The sequence below is a fragment of the Zalophus californianus genome, chromosome 13, assembly GCF_009762305.2.
Source record: "Zalophus californianus isolate mZalCal1 chromosome 13, mZalCal1.pri.v2, whole genome shotgun sequence".
Classification (NCBI taxonomy): domain Eukaryota; kingdom Metazoa; phylum Chordata; class Mammalia; order Carnivora; family Otariidae; genus Zalophus; species Zalophus californianus.
Genome location: NC_045607.1, coordinates 80,403,489 through 80,419,539, shown reverse-complemented (window position 1 = coordinate 80,419,539; position 16,051 = coordinate 80,403,489). Strand labels below are relative to the sequence as shown.

General features: G+C 35.9%; 1 protein-coding gene across 1 annotated transcript in view; it reads right to left on the bottom strand.

Annotated features, from left to right (window-relative positions):
* Positions 1–2,288: 2,288 nt before the first annotated feature.
* The window catches only part of ALDH1A1 (aldehyde dehydrogenase 1 family member A1), a 55,848-nt gene continuing 42,085 nt past the window's right edge, over positions 2,289–16,051 (bottom strand). Inside the window, exons 11-13 of the mRNA XM_027616564.1 lie at positions 13,986–14,143; positions 7,824–7,898; positions 2,289–2,904 (exon numbers count right to left, since the gene is read on the bottom strand). Of these exons, the coding sequence (XP_027472365.1) occupies positions 2,832–2,904; positions 7,824–7,898; positions 13,986–14,143 (306 nt within the window). The 3' untranslated portion in view covers positions 2,289–2,831. The remainder of the gene's footprint in view (positions 2,905–7,823; positions 7,899–13,985; positions 14,144–16,051) is intronic.

The window sequence follows — 16,051 nt, the reverse complement described above, 5'->3', positions numbered from 1 at the left end:
AATTGGCCACAAAAAATTTTAAGAAAAATATTTCCCCTCGATTTCTCCTTGGCTATTACAATATAATGCAGAAGCATGTATTCTAAAAAAAAAAATGGGGGGAGGGGAAGGAGGTGGGGAGACACTAGGACATTTGAAAATCTGTATCTGATCCCCAACATTCCCTCTGCCTGAACAGTTAGTTCTAACTTCTGTGATTCCTTTAGTATTCCTGGAGCAGAAAATACTTTCTACCATGTGGATATCGAGGACAATGATATCATATTAATGACTGCAGAACCAAATTCTTCATGATAAAATTCCTTATTATATTTTCTGTAGCACATGGGCTAATAAAATACCCTTTAGCTTTTCAAGGTTTGAAGAATTATTGCGAGCATAACTTTATAAATCGGAGGAAAAGAAAGACAAATAATGTCTAGAGGCTCAGGATGAGCCAATATAAAACAGATATTTTGTTTAATCCTGTAATGTCTTATTTATACCATGAAGATTTAATTTTCAAATATTTAAACTTGCTTCTGGCTTTTGTCTTTCACCCTCTTTGTTTTACATTTTAAAAAATGTTCTGGTGGGTTGTCATTACAATATTAACTTATCTACCTATTAATTTATTTATACATGGTTTTAAACACATCTCTTAAAAATGTAGACACTGTCTGGTTTTCGGAAAACACAACCCTCTTCTTTATATGGGTATTTTTGTCTTCTCAATGTCCAAAGATTTTTCAGTTCTCCCCATGCCTTGGATTCCTCCAGTTTTCAAAGTGATAATTTTGTCCCAAATCATACAAGTTAGTCCTGATTGCCAATCTTACAGGCCCACACAATTTTGAGAAACTTTTGCAATTGGAGTTGAAATTATTTCGGGTCTAAGAAGCCAAAGAATTCCATTTGTTCACACACAGTGGTGCTCCACTCTGGCAGCTATTGTATGTCATAACAATGGTGTTACTGAGGGGTCTACTAAAGTAAAATGGCAAGCAATTATATTTATAAAATCTGAAACTGAAAAAAAAATGTTAGCGTAAACATTAGTATGCTTAAATTTTAGGTTGCAACTAAGAACATTTTGAAATATGTATACACACAAAATATTCACTTATTTTACTTTCTACATGGGATCCCAGACAGAAAGTTCTTTGTATGAGGGCATCAATATGTAACTTCTTTAGTTTACACAGAGGACATTGTACCAGTTGCTCCTCCTTGATCCCCAGCTTTCTCCTCAGAATGCTCAGTGCTAATATTTTGCGTATAACAGCATCCTCCAATGTGGATTCCTTAGTGTTAATAGGTATTAAATGAGGATGGGAGAAACGGAAAGTCTATGCTTAAATAAATTTGGGAGAAAATCTGTATTAAACAAAACTGAACAAGTTGTAGAACTTCTCAGAATCTAGAACACACCACTGTGCAATTTGAAACTCCTAGAGAGGAAAATATGATATAGAATTTTTCCCATTTTTTCCCCAAAGAAACATGTCCTGAGAGAGAGAGAGAGAGAGAGAGAACGTTTATTCACTGCAAATCTGCTCATTATTAAGGCTCAAATCCAAATTTCCTTCATGAGGCTCTTTCCAGTTCCCTCAGTTAAAGGTCATCCCTACCCCTTTGGTACATTATTACCACGCTCTTCAGTTTCTTTGATTTCTCATTCCCTTTCTATGACCCATCATTAAAAAAAATTTTTTTTTGTATGATGTCTTTGTTCTCCACTAAATCAAATCATCTTGAGGTAATGGAACATCCACTATTCATCTACTTGGTTTGTTTTGTTTTTGTTGTTGTTCAGTTAGCCAACATATAGTACACACCTAATGTAGCACCCAGAACTTTCTAGAAACTCAATAAATGTTTGCTGAAAGACTGAAGCCACCTACCCCAAATGTTTGCTATTGATTTCAAAAATTCCTCTGGAAAAGAAAATATGTTTCTTTACCTATTTGAGAATGAGTGGATTTGACTTTTATTCTTAAGTACATCTTTATGCCCAATTTAACACTGATTTTGAGTGACAGGGAGAGTAAATCACCATAACCAAAACTTCTACTTAAAAAATTCAAACCAGGGGTGCCTGGGTGGCTCAGTCAGTTGAGTGACTCTTGATTTCAGCTCAGGTCATGATCTCAGGGTCGTGGGATCGAGCCCCACATGGGGCTCCATGATCAGTGTGGAGTCTGCTTCTCCCTCTCCCTCTGCTCCTCCCTTGCTCGTGTTCTCCTCTCTCTCTCTCTCTCTCTCAAATAAATAAATAAATTCTTTAAAAAAAATTCAAACTTAACAAAAATCATGCAAGGTTGTTTTTATTAAGCTTTATGTTTAGATTACAGCTAAGTATTTCAAGCATTACTTCTTTTGACAAGCAGACATGACATTCAAGGAAACATTTCAACAAATTCCAACGAATTCACAACTACTGCGAACAGAACACATCTACTCTGCAGCTCAAAGGTGTGTTAAGGACTTAAAGGGGTTGTTAGAGAAAGAAGCTACATGACAACTGGACCTCTTCTATAACATGATTATCCTGGACGAGTAACTACAAGGAGAAGCACATAACTATTACAGAGCTTGGAGAGATCTCACATCAGCTCCCATCCTTGTTTTATAGATAGGACTTGAGGGTCACATATCAGAAGATAAAGGATTCTTTCAGAATAAGCTACATGTCAAGTTTTCTATGTGTAGTTTTAATGCTAATATGATTAGCTTATGTTTAAAAAAATCAAGAAAAGAACAACTGTGTATTTAAAACCCACTACAATATATTAGTGACTATAGGAGATGCTTAGTCATTGAGGATTCTTCGCTCCATTCTTGTGGTTTCTTTATGAGTTCTTCTGAGAAATTTTCATTGTGACCGTCTTGACCTCTGTGTATTCGTGGAGACCATATTCTCCCCTAGAGAGAGGGGGAGAAACCCACAGAATTTAGCACAGCAGTGCAAATGTACCAGAGTCCATGATTTAGTACAAATTTGTTCTTGCCTATCTGGCTAGGGACAATGGAAAATATTTTCTGTGTACAGAAGCATTTCAAATAGTAGCCAGCCAACCATAAGATATCTGGTCTCACATAAATCCCCCTGTGGGGAACCTTTTCAAGCCTTTTTTTTTTTTTGGCATTTTAAATGACTATGTACATTCTGTTGATTTTCACATAAATTGTCTAGTTTTGACATCGGTCTATTTGACTATAAACAAGCTCACCACCACACACACACACACACACACACACACACACACACACACACACACACAAGACAGTTCAGTCCAACAAGAATTTTACCATTTCTAGTTTAGGTTTGAATACATAAGAAAGATAATAGCACAAAAGGAGAAATCATAATATATAATCACTTGAGTAGTGGAGTAAAACTATAAATTCAAGTAGAGCTTAGCTTAACATTTTTATTGTGTGTGATTGGCCCAGAAATGATAAGAGGGAATTTTCATGCTAACGTGCCCTGATACGGTTTGAAACAAAATATTTTCTAGCTGTAGTTTTAACAGTATCTCTTGACTTTTGGGAAAACAAAACAAAACAAAAACCCTGACTTTTATTGTTAGAGTTGGTTGGTTGGTTTGTCTTTTTTGTTTGTTTTGAGAGAGAGAAGAGAGGGTTCATTGGCCCCAAATCAGACCTTTGGGCTATTTGGGGTTCTGGGGTTTTTCTATTCATGCAACCCCTGCCATTTGCTTATATAACTCTTATATATAACTCTTAAATCCAACCCAAGTGATCAAGAATTAACCTGAGTCAATCAGTTAGGATCCTGGTATCCCGTTATTGGGTTTATCGAGAACTCCTACCAGTTTTGGAAACTGTGATTTACCATCTTTTGAAGAAATGACTAAAAGCATTGAGTTCGTTATCCTCTATATTGTTTTGACGAGAAGACTGAATTGCATGTACATAGCAGCACTCTTAAAATTATAACACTCGGGCACATGCAGGCTTACAGAGGAAAGTGATCTTGATCCTTTCCTATTCTACCCCTCCCTTCTGATGCTGTAGACAGGTATGTAGAAGACATCTTTTTCTCCCGGGTAACCTAATCCTCTTAACGCTGATTATTTTCTTGGGCAATTAAGCTTCTGAAAATGCCTTCTAAAAGCTTCAATGAACATGTTCTTCAAAGTAATTAAAGGACTTAGCCTCAGTTGTCTGAAACCCATTAAAGGATAATATTTTAGTAAGTATTTTATCTCACAAAGTTAGATAAATTCACCCATGATTTTTGCCAATGGGCTTTCCATTGTATTTTGGGTGACATGGACACTTGAGACTCTCAGGAGAGTACTAAGTGTGATTATTGTCATACTTAGGCTGAAATAAGCCCTGCTCCTAAGTATTCCGATGCATAGACATTCCTGTGTCTACGATATAACACAAACACATCCATTTGGCACTTCTCTTTTTCCTGCTGCTCCGTGAGTTACTGGTTTTGTACTTCTAAAATCCTCAAGGTACCAATCACCTGGGATTTTATTAGAATGCTGATTCCGTTTCACTAGGTCTGGGAAGAGGTCCAAGATTCTGTATTTCCAACAAACTTCCACTTGACACCCTTGCTTCTCACCTGGGTCCACACTGTAGTAATAAGGTCCTAGTAAGCAAGTTACATGTTTTTCACTCTGTACTTAGAACTGAGCCTGGCACTACTTAAGTAGGCATGGGGATAATGTTTCCTGGACTGACTTGGCAAATATAACTGAACAAAAAAACGTTCATGTGAGTTTTCTCTATAAATCCAGTAGATTATAACACTTTCATGCTCCCCTTATTCTGCAAGGGACAGGAGGAAAGAAGTATCTTGTGAAGGTGCCAAGAACCAATTAATGCAATGGTATGTATACTAGTAAAGTCTCCAGTGACTTATGTTAACTGAAGTGAAAACTAGTACAATTACACCAAGGAAGGAATTTCTATCATTTGACTCATTCCAGTGCCAGCACCATGATCGGAAACCCAATCCCAGGTCCGGGCACTTAGTATTACAACCACGCTGAGGTCTGCGCACCACTATTTTTGGCTCTTTGAGGACTCTGGTCCCAAATGATCAATTATACCTTTCTATCTCTAAGGATGAATTGTAATTGAACTCTTGGGAGTCATGTAAGTTTATTGCTTCGGTAATTCTCTTTAAACATCTTGTGGCAAATGACTTGTTTTAAGTTCACCAAATTTGGTTTCAGGTAGACATTAACAGCATCCTCAGCCAGAATTTTTGCAGTAAAAAATTACAGCATTACTCTTCTCTTTGTGTTTATATAGGTAAAGAAGGAAATTATCTATATTCACATAACAGAATTTTAAGAAATTATTGATGTCTGATTCTTTTTTTTTTTAAGATTTTATTTATTTATTTGACAGAGAGAGAGAGAGAGACAGCAAGAGAGGGAACACAAGCAGGGGGAGTGGGAGAGGGAGAAGCAAGCTTCCCGTGGAACAAGGAGCCCGATGTGGGGCTCGATCCCAGGACCCCAGGGTCATGACCCGGGCCGAAGGCTGACGCTTAACAACTGAGCCACCCAGGCGCCCTTGATGTTTGATTCTTATTTTTCCATTTCTCTCTCTTACTTGATTTTCGTATGCCTCAACCTTAAAGTTGGGCCAAACTGTATTCAACAAAATTGACATACTTGGTCTACTTTAGTCAGTTTGTCCCTTTTGATTGTTTTATCTTCAACATTCCTAGGAAAACGTGTTAGGTAGCTGGGCCAGCCACGAGTTAACTGTCCTTCAGAATAACCTAACCTTTGTTACAGCTTTTTGTACAGTAATTAGTTCTGCAAAGGGACTCTCTAATAATGGATATTATAAAGAAAAGGAACCGGGGAAGGAAGGAACCATTTGCCGAGTCCCCACCTGGTCTCAGAATGCTGGGGAATGGACGCACAGTTTGTCACTTCACTCTCAAACAGCCATCTTAGGAGGCTTGTTAGCATCTCCATTTTAAATAGGAGGGAACTGAGGCTCAAAAGTTGGACAACTTGAAACAGGCTGTGTGGCTAGCAAGAGATGGAGCTGGGATTCAAGTGCAGGTCGGCTAGTGTCCAATCATCCTTCCTCTGGGACACCATGTTCTTTTTATGGGTCAAGCTTTTGCCATTCTCTCTCCCCACCAACATTCTAAAGATATCCATGGCTCTTCACCACTTCCTTAACAAAATGTAAGCCAATTTTCCTGAATACAAGACTTCTTAATCTGTATCCTATTTAACTGAAATCATACTCTCCAACCCCATAAATCCCTACCAGGCATCCAAATTCACTAACCCCCCCAACACGCCACATGTAACCTACTGTTCAAGAATGCTTCCGTTCTCTGCTTCCTGACATCCCACGTTTGTTTCATGCCCTAGCTCAAGTCCTGTATTTTCTGTGGGGTCTTCTCTGACTCTGTCAGCTGTCAGTGAATTCTTACCCATTGAATTCCCACAAGGGTTAACACTGCAGAATCTTACGTATGGAAAGGAGCTTACAGAGTCTCCACTTTGTTCTCCCCCCTCCTGTCCCCACTCGCGATTGCTGATTGCACCTGACAGGTGAAAACCGTGAGAAGAGGAGCAATTCCATGAGTGTTATATTCTGGTGGCGCCCAGATTTTCTGTCCTTCAGTGCTGTGCTCTCCACTTTACCTGCTTTTCTACCTCCATGACTTAAGAACTCCCCGTCTATGACTGTTTACTTCATAGTGTGAGTAGGTTATTTTGCACAACTTATCTTTTTACAAATTTCTCCTGCCACCACAGTTATATGGAGGATGGGATGTGGTATCATGTATCTCGGGCTCCAAGGCCCTAATATACACAACAAATACTTAATGAACATATATTGAGAAGGGGGATGGATCATTTTATCATTCTTCCTTTTTACTGGCTCCCCAAAGATGACTGCTTCATTGTAATTTTGCTGATTTATTTAAATGACAAAGTAGGTGGCTATTTAATGTATTCACGACCTTTAGAAACTGAGACTCATTTTTACGTGCTATTTATAGAATGAGCAGCTTTCCTATGTTTGATTCCATAAGGTTTGTATATGATGTGTCTTTATTCCTCATGACTTTTAAAATGTATTAATAACAAAATGACTTTTAAAATGTATTGGTAACAAAATTAACGAAATATATTGCCACCACTTTCTGCGTATACATATGTATATGCACATTTTGAAAAAGTCTATATACCCAGGTTTCAAAAGCAACTTGAAGGCTTGTAAATGAATTTATATATATTCTCAATCTAGTCATGACTATAAAACATGTTTTCCTTAGTCAAATTTCCTTTTCAGTTTATATTTTAGTGCAAAAATAACTAATTCGGATCATTTAAAACTTTAGATTCCACATCAAAATATTTCATCAAATGAAAATTACTCCTCCTACACTGAGAAGCTTTTTGAGATAAAGGCACTAATCTACTTAAGATGTATATTTGAATGACTAGAGTGTTCTTACATTTTCACACTTCTTACAGGAATCAATTTGTAGTTTTTGCTTCCTTTTTGGAAACATTTCCCAGAGAGATTACATTCTTATATACAGCAAGAAACTCTAAAAGTAGGCAATATTTCATTAACCAATGTAATGTATGGTCCCTTATGAATAGTAGGAGCTTAATATATTTCCCTTCTGCCATCACTTTTTTGCACTTATGGGCTAAATCCAGCATCTAAAAGCTATTTGACAGTACGAATCTCCAGGAAAGAACAGAGGCAGGTTTTAATTCAAGTAGCAGCTACGGAGTGATTCGCTGGGGTGACAATCGTTTCGATCAAGGGAAGCATTTATCTTAATAGAAAGTCATCCTTACAGTTCTCTTCCATTTCCAGACATCTTGAATCCACCGAAGGGGCACTGGGCAGATACCACGCTATAGCAATTCACCCTGAGAAAAAAAGAAGTATATTATAGATCATATTTAACCTAGGAAATAACTCCTGAATTTGGAATTTTAACAACCTTAACAACCCTGTTGATTTCAATATAACATACTCATTGTTATTTTTTTTTTAAAGCAGTACTATAAATTAGAATGTGGAAGTGTGTGTATATGTACTGCCTAGAAAGAAACAGAATGGTATAGCTCTGTCTGTGGATAGTCATTATGGTAGTACATTGTGTCCCTGAGAAGTTGTAGTCTGAAATATAAAAGATAGTATAACCAACATGCCATAGGAGAAAGGATATGGTTTGCCAGAGAACTGGAGTTTGTTGGGTGGGTGTTCTTTACTGCTTTTATAAGCCTTGTAATTCTCTTGAGGATTGTGTACGTAACAAGCTAGAATCAATCATCTTTTGCAATTGTAATATGTATCACATTACTCAGTTCATTTTTTCCATTAATTGGTTTAATAAATTACTTAAACAGGACTTAGCAGGAGTTGGATTTCACTATTAGTTTATCCCTTGCCATATTTGATAAAATGTTTAAAGATGTTCTATAAACAAATATAATTACAAAAACATGAGTAATTAGAATTAAAGGAAAAATTATGATAAAAGGTCAAGACAAGGAGGAAAATTTAGAATACAGTTTTGCAGGACATGAGAAATTTGCTTAGCTTTCAATCTCCTGGTGGCCAAGGTGAATAGCAAAATTTAATTACCTGTATGATTCTCATTATGTGTAAGGAGGAAAAATATTATTTGAAGGAGAAACATTGTTCTTTTAAAATATTTCCTCTCCCTTGATGTTGCTACAATAGGAGAACAACACTGTGACTGCTAGATACATTGTTTTATGCATGGAAGTTGGATTATGAATTTGATCCTGAGATAATATTCAGACATTTCCTCAGTGAAAGCATTTACTATCCAAATTCCCAGAGCTCCATGTTCTCATTGGACCACAGTTTCTTATCCAAGTCTCTCCTTCTGGAGCATAGTTCCTTAAATAAATGCATGCTTTCAAAAGACAACTTATCTAGGTTTGTTTAATTGTTGTTCTACTACAAAACCAGATCCCTACTCTGAAATGATGGGTAAAATCCCAACAACCCTGGGATTCAATAATTATCCTGAAAACACCAAGTGGAAACTATGTCTGGGACAATGCCAGAAATAGAATTATGTTCTAGAATAAATAGCAATAAGAATATGCCTCTGTTTAATAGCAGAGGAATTCCAGACTGGGGATTTCTACGTCACTGGGCAGAATGATGTCATATGCTAGGTCCAATCCAACAGGCATAGAACATTCCAAAGTAAAAAACCTGACACTTGTCTTTTTATGTTAAAATGTGCAGAAAATGAGTTTGCTCTTTTGACCCCATCCTGGAAATGAAAATATTTTCATTTAAGTGAATAGAGAACTAAGAAATATTCAGTTAGAGAAAACTATTAATTTCAAAATAATCAGCCTTGCCAATTGATTCTCCTTCCACAGCCTTTTCTTGTTATAAAGAAGGGAGGTTCCAAGCCCATGAGCCCTGGCTTTGCCCCCTTAGTACCAGGTGATACTGAGAAAGGTATCTGGCCTCTCTAAACATATATTTTCTCCTCTGTACAATGGAAGTGATAATATTTAACCAGGTTATTTCAAGGCATAAGTAAGGTGATGTATAGCAGGTACTTTTTTTTTTAATAGAATGTCCTGATAGGGGCTTCTTACAGTGGCTTATAGTCAACTAAAATTGACAAAACTTCTTATATAGTGGAAGTTTTTAGTAACTGGAGATAATATACATACATGTAATAGCAATGCTGAATCTTATTAATAATTTTATCAGAGGAAAATTGCAATTTAAGAAGAATTTGCTTGATTTTAAGTCTTGAAAAGAAAACATCCCACTATAGAAAGAATCAGGCTTTCGAGCAGTTTCTCTGTCCTGGTTGCACAAAGAATCACATGGGAGCTTTGAAAAATACTCTTTAAATAAAAACCTTTAAATTAAAGTCCACATTCAATCGCAGAGATTGATATAATTGATGGATTTGATGGTCACCACCCTATGCCAAATCAGTTTATTATTATTTTTTAAAGCTCCCCAGATGACTGTAATGCACAGCCAGGGTTGAGAATCACTACTTTCGAGTCTGAAGTAGGTCTGCGTCTCAACAGCCATTTACTGTGTGAGCTTTGATCAGTGACTTGACTTCACTAAACTTTAGTTTTTTTCATCGATAACTTTGACATAACAATTACACTGTTGTTATAAGGTGGAATGAGATAATGAACATAAGGAACAGAGAACAGTGCCTAGCACAGAGTATACTGACTAAATGGTGCCTCTCTCTTTGATTAGGAAAAAAGATTCCAGAGCTACACAGTGGGGCAAGGACTGCTTGGCTGTCCCTTTTAAGGATAAATACTTTTCAGCCCCCTTGCACAGTAATGCAGGGTTGGGAAAGAAACAGCGGGCTGCTTTTCCTTAAAATTGTGAAGCCTCAGGGCACCTGGCTGGCTCAGTTGGCGGAGCATATGACTCTAGATCTCAGGGTTGTGAGCTCAAGCCCCATGTTGGGCATAGAGATCACTTAAAAATAAAAATAAATAAATAAAAGGATAAATACTTTTCATTGTCTAATGGATTTTTAACTGGAGTAGGTGTGACTGATTATCCGGAAGGAAAATCATCTTTAAATATTGACATGGACTGAGGGGAAAAAGTGAGTTTCGATGGGGTAAAAATTACCAACCAAGCAGTCCAGACACGAGGGCTGGGCAGAGGTGCAACAGTTTGAGAGGCAGGGCCTTAAAGTATAAAAATCAAGAGATATAAATGAAGGTACAATATAAATTAGATATAAAGCACATATAAATCTGGTTAAAAATGAACAGACATGTTTCTCAAAACTACTATGTTCTTCCTAATTAAGACCTTCAGACATCTCTAATAAACCCAGAATAAGAAACCGATATAAGAAATATACGTTTGCAGACATAAGAGCATCAAGTAAATATTGTCCTACTATATAATTGATTAAAGCAGAAGTTCATCTCCCTTGTGTATAGCGCAGTGCCAAGTACCTAAAGATTATTTAGTAACACTTATATTAGCCAAACATTAAAATATTTGGGGTAAGCAATTTAGGGGCTAAAGAGAAAATACCCTTCTAAAGTTCCAATACAGCAGGGTTTTTGTTTTGCTTTGTTTTGTTGTTGTTTTTTGTTTGTTTGTTTCATTTTGGCTTCAGTTTTAAGGCAGTAACTGCTTGTCCAGCAGGCCATGTGATTCCAAATGAAAAAAATCAAAGTCTGAAAAAATTCAAAGTGTGGTGTGGTCCAAGACAGTAGCCTAGGTTTATCCTGAACTAACCTTCCCCATGAATGCATATATAAACAATCTGACTTTACACCTAAAGAAACCAGAAAATGAAGGAAGAATGAAGCTTAAAGTTAATAGAAGGAAAGAAATAAGAAAGGTCACAGTGGAATAGAGAATGGAGAGACAGTAGAAAAGATCCATAAAACTAAGAGCATGTTCTTTAAAAATATAAACAAAATTGACAAACCTTTAGCTAGACTTACCAAGAACAAAAGAGGGTTTAAATAAATAAATCAGAAATGAAAGAGAAGTTATAACCAGTACCACAAAATCAGAAAAGATCGTAAGAGAATACCATGAATAATTATACATCAACAAATTGGACAACTTAGAAGAAATGATTAAATTCTAAAAAAAGTGAGAGTTTTCAGGACTGAATCACAAAGAAATAGAAAATCTAAATAGACCAATTACTAATAGGAAATTGTATTAGTAATCAAAAAATTCCCCAAAAAACAAATTTCAGGACCAAATGGATTTATTGGTGAATTCTACAAAACATTCAAAGATTTACTACCTATCCTTCTCAAACTCTTCCAAAAATTTAAAGACAAAACTCATTTTATGAGGCCAGCATCACCCTGATACCAAAAACAGACAAGGACATGAAAATAAAAGAAAATTATAGGCCAATATCTTTGATGAACATAGATGCAAAATCTCCAACAAAATATTAGCAAACCAAATTCAGTGATACATTAGAAGAGTCATACATCATGATCAAGTGGGATTTATTCCAGGGATGCAAGGATAATTCAACATCTGCAAATCAATCATCATGACCTACCACATTAACAAAATGAAAGTTAAAAATCATATGATAAGCTCAACAGATGCAGAAAAAAATTTGACAAAATTCAACATCCATTAATAATAAAAATTCTCAAAAAATGGGGATACGGGGAATATAGCTTAACGTAATAAAAGCCATGTATGACAAGCCCACAGCTAACAGCATAATCAATGGTGAAAAGCTGAAAGTTTTTCCTTTAAGATCAGGAACAAGACAAGCATGTCCACTCTCATCATTTTTATTCAACATAATATTGGAAGTCCTAGCCAGAGCAATTAGGCACGAAAAGGAAATAAAACTATCCAAATAGGAAAAGGAGAAATAAAACTGTCACTATATGGAACAGAATAGAGAACTCAAAAATAAACCCATACATATATGGTAATTGATTTATGACAAAAGAGGCAAGAATAGACAATGCGGAAAGGACAGTCTCTTCAATCAGTGGTGCTGGGAAAACTGGACAGCCACATGCAAAATACTGAAACTAGGTCACTTTTGTACACCATACACAAAAATAACTCAAAATAGACTTCAACTTAAGACTTGAAACCGTAAAACTCTTAGAAAAAAACATAGGCAATAAGCTACTTGACGTCTGTCTTGGCAATAAATTTTTGAATCTAACCTTAAATGCAAAGGCAACAAAGCAAAAATAAACAAGTGGGGACTACATCAAACTAAAAACTTCTGCACAGCAAAGGAAACCATTACCAAAATGAAAATACAATCTATACTGAATGGGAGAAAATATTTTCAAATCATATATCCAATAAGAGATTAACCTCCAAAATACATAAAGAACTCATACAACAGTCAATCAAAAAACAAACAGTCCAATAAAAAAATAGGCAGAAGAAGATCTACATTAGACATTTTTCCAAAGAAGATATGCAGATGGCCAACAGGCCCATGAAAAGATACTCAACATCACTCATTATCAGGGAAATGCAAATCAAAACCACTTGAGATATTACCTCACTCTTGTCAGAATGACTAGTTTCAAAAGGTTAAGAAATAACAGTGTTGGCAAGGACACAGAGAAAAGGGAACTCTCTTGTGCTGTTGGTGGATATGGAAATTGGGGCAGCCACTATGGAAATCAATATGGAGGCCCCCTCAAAGGATTAAAAATAGAACTATCATATGATCCAGCAATTCTACTTCTGGGTATTTATCCAAAGGAAATAAAAATACCAGTTTAAAAAGATATATGCACCCTATGTTCATTGCAACATTATTTGCAATAGCCAAGATATGGAAACAACCTAAGTGTCTAGGAAGAGATGAAAGGATAAAGAAGATGTGATAGATGTGTACAATGGAATATTACTTAGCCATGAAAAAGAAGGAAATCCTTGCCATTGGTGACAACGTGGATGGACCTTGAAGGTATTATGCTAAGTAAAAGAAGTCAGAGAAAAACAGATATTGTATGATTTCACTTATGTGTGGAATCCAAAAAACAAAACAAACAAAACGTATAGACACAAAGAACAGACTGGTGGTTGTCAAAGGGTTAGGATGTTGGGAGTGGGAGATACATGTGAAGGGGGTCAAGAGGTGCGAACTTCCAGGTATAAAATAAGTAAGTCATGGGGATATAATGTACAGCATAGCAACTACAGTACATAATTGTGTATTACATATTTGATAGTTGCCAAGACAGTAAATCTTAAAAGTTCTCATCACAAGAAAAAAAATTTAATTTTGGAGAGTGACTGATGATAACCAGACTTATTGTAGTGATCACTTTGCAGTGTATACAAACATCAAATTATTGTATCGTACACCTGAAAATAATACAATGTCAATACCTCAAAAATAAATAGGTAAAGAAAGAAAGAACAAAGTTCAAAGTAACATGTTAATGTGATCAACACTGAAAAGACGATATGTAGATTTGACTTACCATACTGTCCCAGCCTGCAGAGCGGAGGAGACTGTTATGGCTTTATCAATATCTTTGGTAAAGATTCCTGCTGATAAGCCATAAAGAGTATTATTTGCTCTCTTGATCACGTCATCTAAAGATTTAAATTTCATGATTTGCTGCACTGGTCCAAATATCTATACCATAAAAAATGAATGAAATAAATCAAAGTAACAGGTTAAAACTAAATATCTTAAAAGGTATTGTAGTTTTATTCCCCTACAAACTATCATAAACTAAGATTTTACTTTGCATCTCAAAGTGTAAGAATCAAAACGGTAGCTGCTGGAATGGGAGGTTAAGATAGGCAATGGTCGTGTGTTAAATTCCCTTTGGAACAAAATGGGGGTGGAAATAAATAAGGTAATATTAATTTTCTTGTTGTTGGAATTAGACTTCCGAGAACTTACTATTGTGTATAAAACCATTAACTTCAGAGTTTCTTTTACATTTAGGAATATTTTATATTCTCTCCCTAGTTTTCCACATCAAGTCGCTACATAAACAGCAAACTCAAGAAAGTAATGCTTGCTCTACTGGATAAATGAACAAGTAATAATTGTTAATAATTATTTTGTTTTAACTATCAGTGTATCATCAACTGAAATATCACCTATTCTACTGGACTTAGATCTTTTTATAATCAGCCAAATTAGGTGAAACAACATGAATTTTTGTTTGGATTCTGTTCTTCAGCCAAATCTTAAGCGACCTACATGTACCAAGCAAAATGATCCCTTACTGTAAGAGCTTAAATCCTCAACCACTAACTAAAGCCTGGGTTCATTAATAATGACTATAATCATAGGATGGGAAACAAACTCCCAATTTGCTCATTCAAACCTTAATTGCTCTTTCACTTTTGCTAGATTCTCTAGTTAGCTCAGCCCAAAGTCAACTTATTCTGTATCTCATCCCCAGATGGGAGAAAAACAAGTGGGTTTTCTCTTAAAAATTAAGCTCCTGTATTATGTTTCTGTAAAACATATATTAAAATTAAACAAAGAGGGGTCCTTCTGAGTGTTAATAAAATTTTCTGAGAAATGTAAGCTAGTGGGAGGCAAAAACCAGAAAAGATAAGTGTGTTAATATCTTACCTAATTTTAATTGAACAAAGCACATGGTTCAAGGCTTCTTTGAAGCAGCAAACAAGCTACTCTACTATGTATATTACAGGAACATAGTAAATGTTTCCTTGATTGAATATATTTTTTTGCCTTTATCTTTTCCCATGGTATGCAAGAACAGCAGATCCAATAAGACAAATATTTGTCAATACATGCAAAATTTACATGCAAATAGATGCAAAAAAAAATCAGTTGACAGCTGAATTGGTGTTGAGAAACTATGTCTGATTATCCATATGTATCTTTTGTTTTATTTTTCCTATTTATTTACTGCTTGCAAATTTGATTATGCACTTTCCCCCTTGCTTGATGGCATTTTGGGAGGTAAAGAAAATAACCCTTTTAGATTCTCTATCATATCATAAACATGAAATACAAATTCACTGGATGAAAGATTATGATTCAGTACATTTGAGTTGGCAGTGCCTTCTTGTTATAGTTTATTATGGGACACCTTCATAGCCCAAAGCCAGTGAATCTATCTCTGTATTTATTAAAAACCCTCTGTCCAGGGCACCTGGGTGGCTCAGTCAGTTAAGCATCTGACTCTTGATTTCAGTACAGGTCATGATCTCAGGGTCATGAGATTGAGCCGCGCGTCAAGCTCCACACTAATTGCGGAGTCTGTCTGAATTCTCTCCCTCTATCCTTCCCTCTGCTCGTGCTCTCTCTAAAATCAATCAATAAATAAAATCTTAAAAAAAAAAACCCTCTGTCCATGAGGTAGATTATTTATAATTCCTAAATGCAAACTAGCCTTTCCTAGTTATATAGTTATATATCATGTCTCTGGATAACATCTTCTTAATGTTAGTTTGTGCTCACCAAATATTGAATTGCAATATATTTGTCTAGGAAAATTAGGAAGTGCAAGAGCTGAAAACAGGGCTAAGAGCATATGGAGGGTGAGGAGCCATG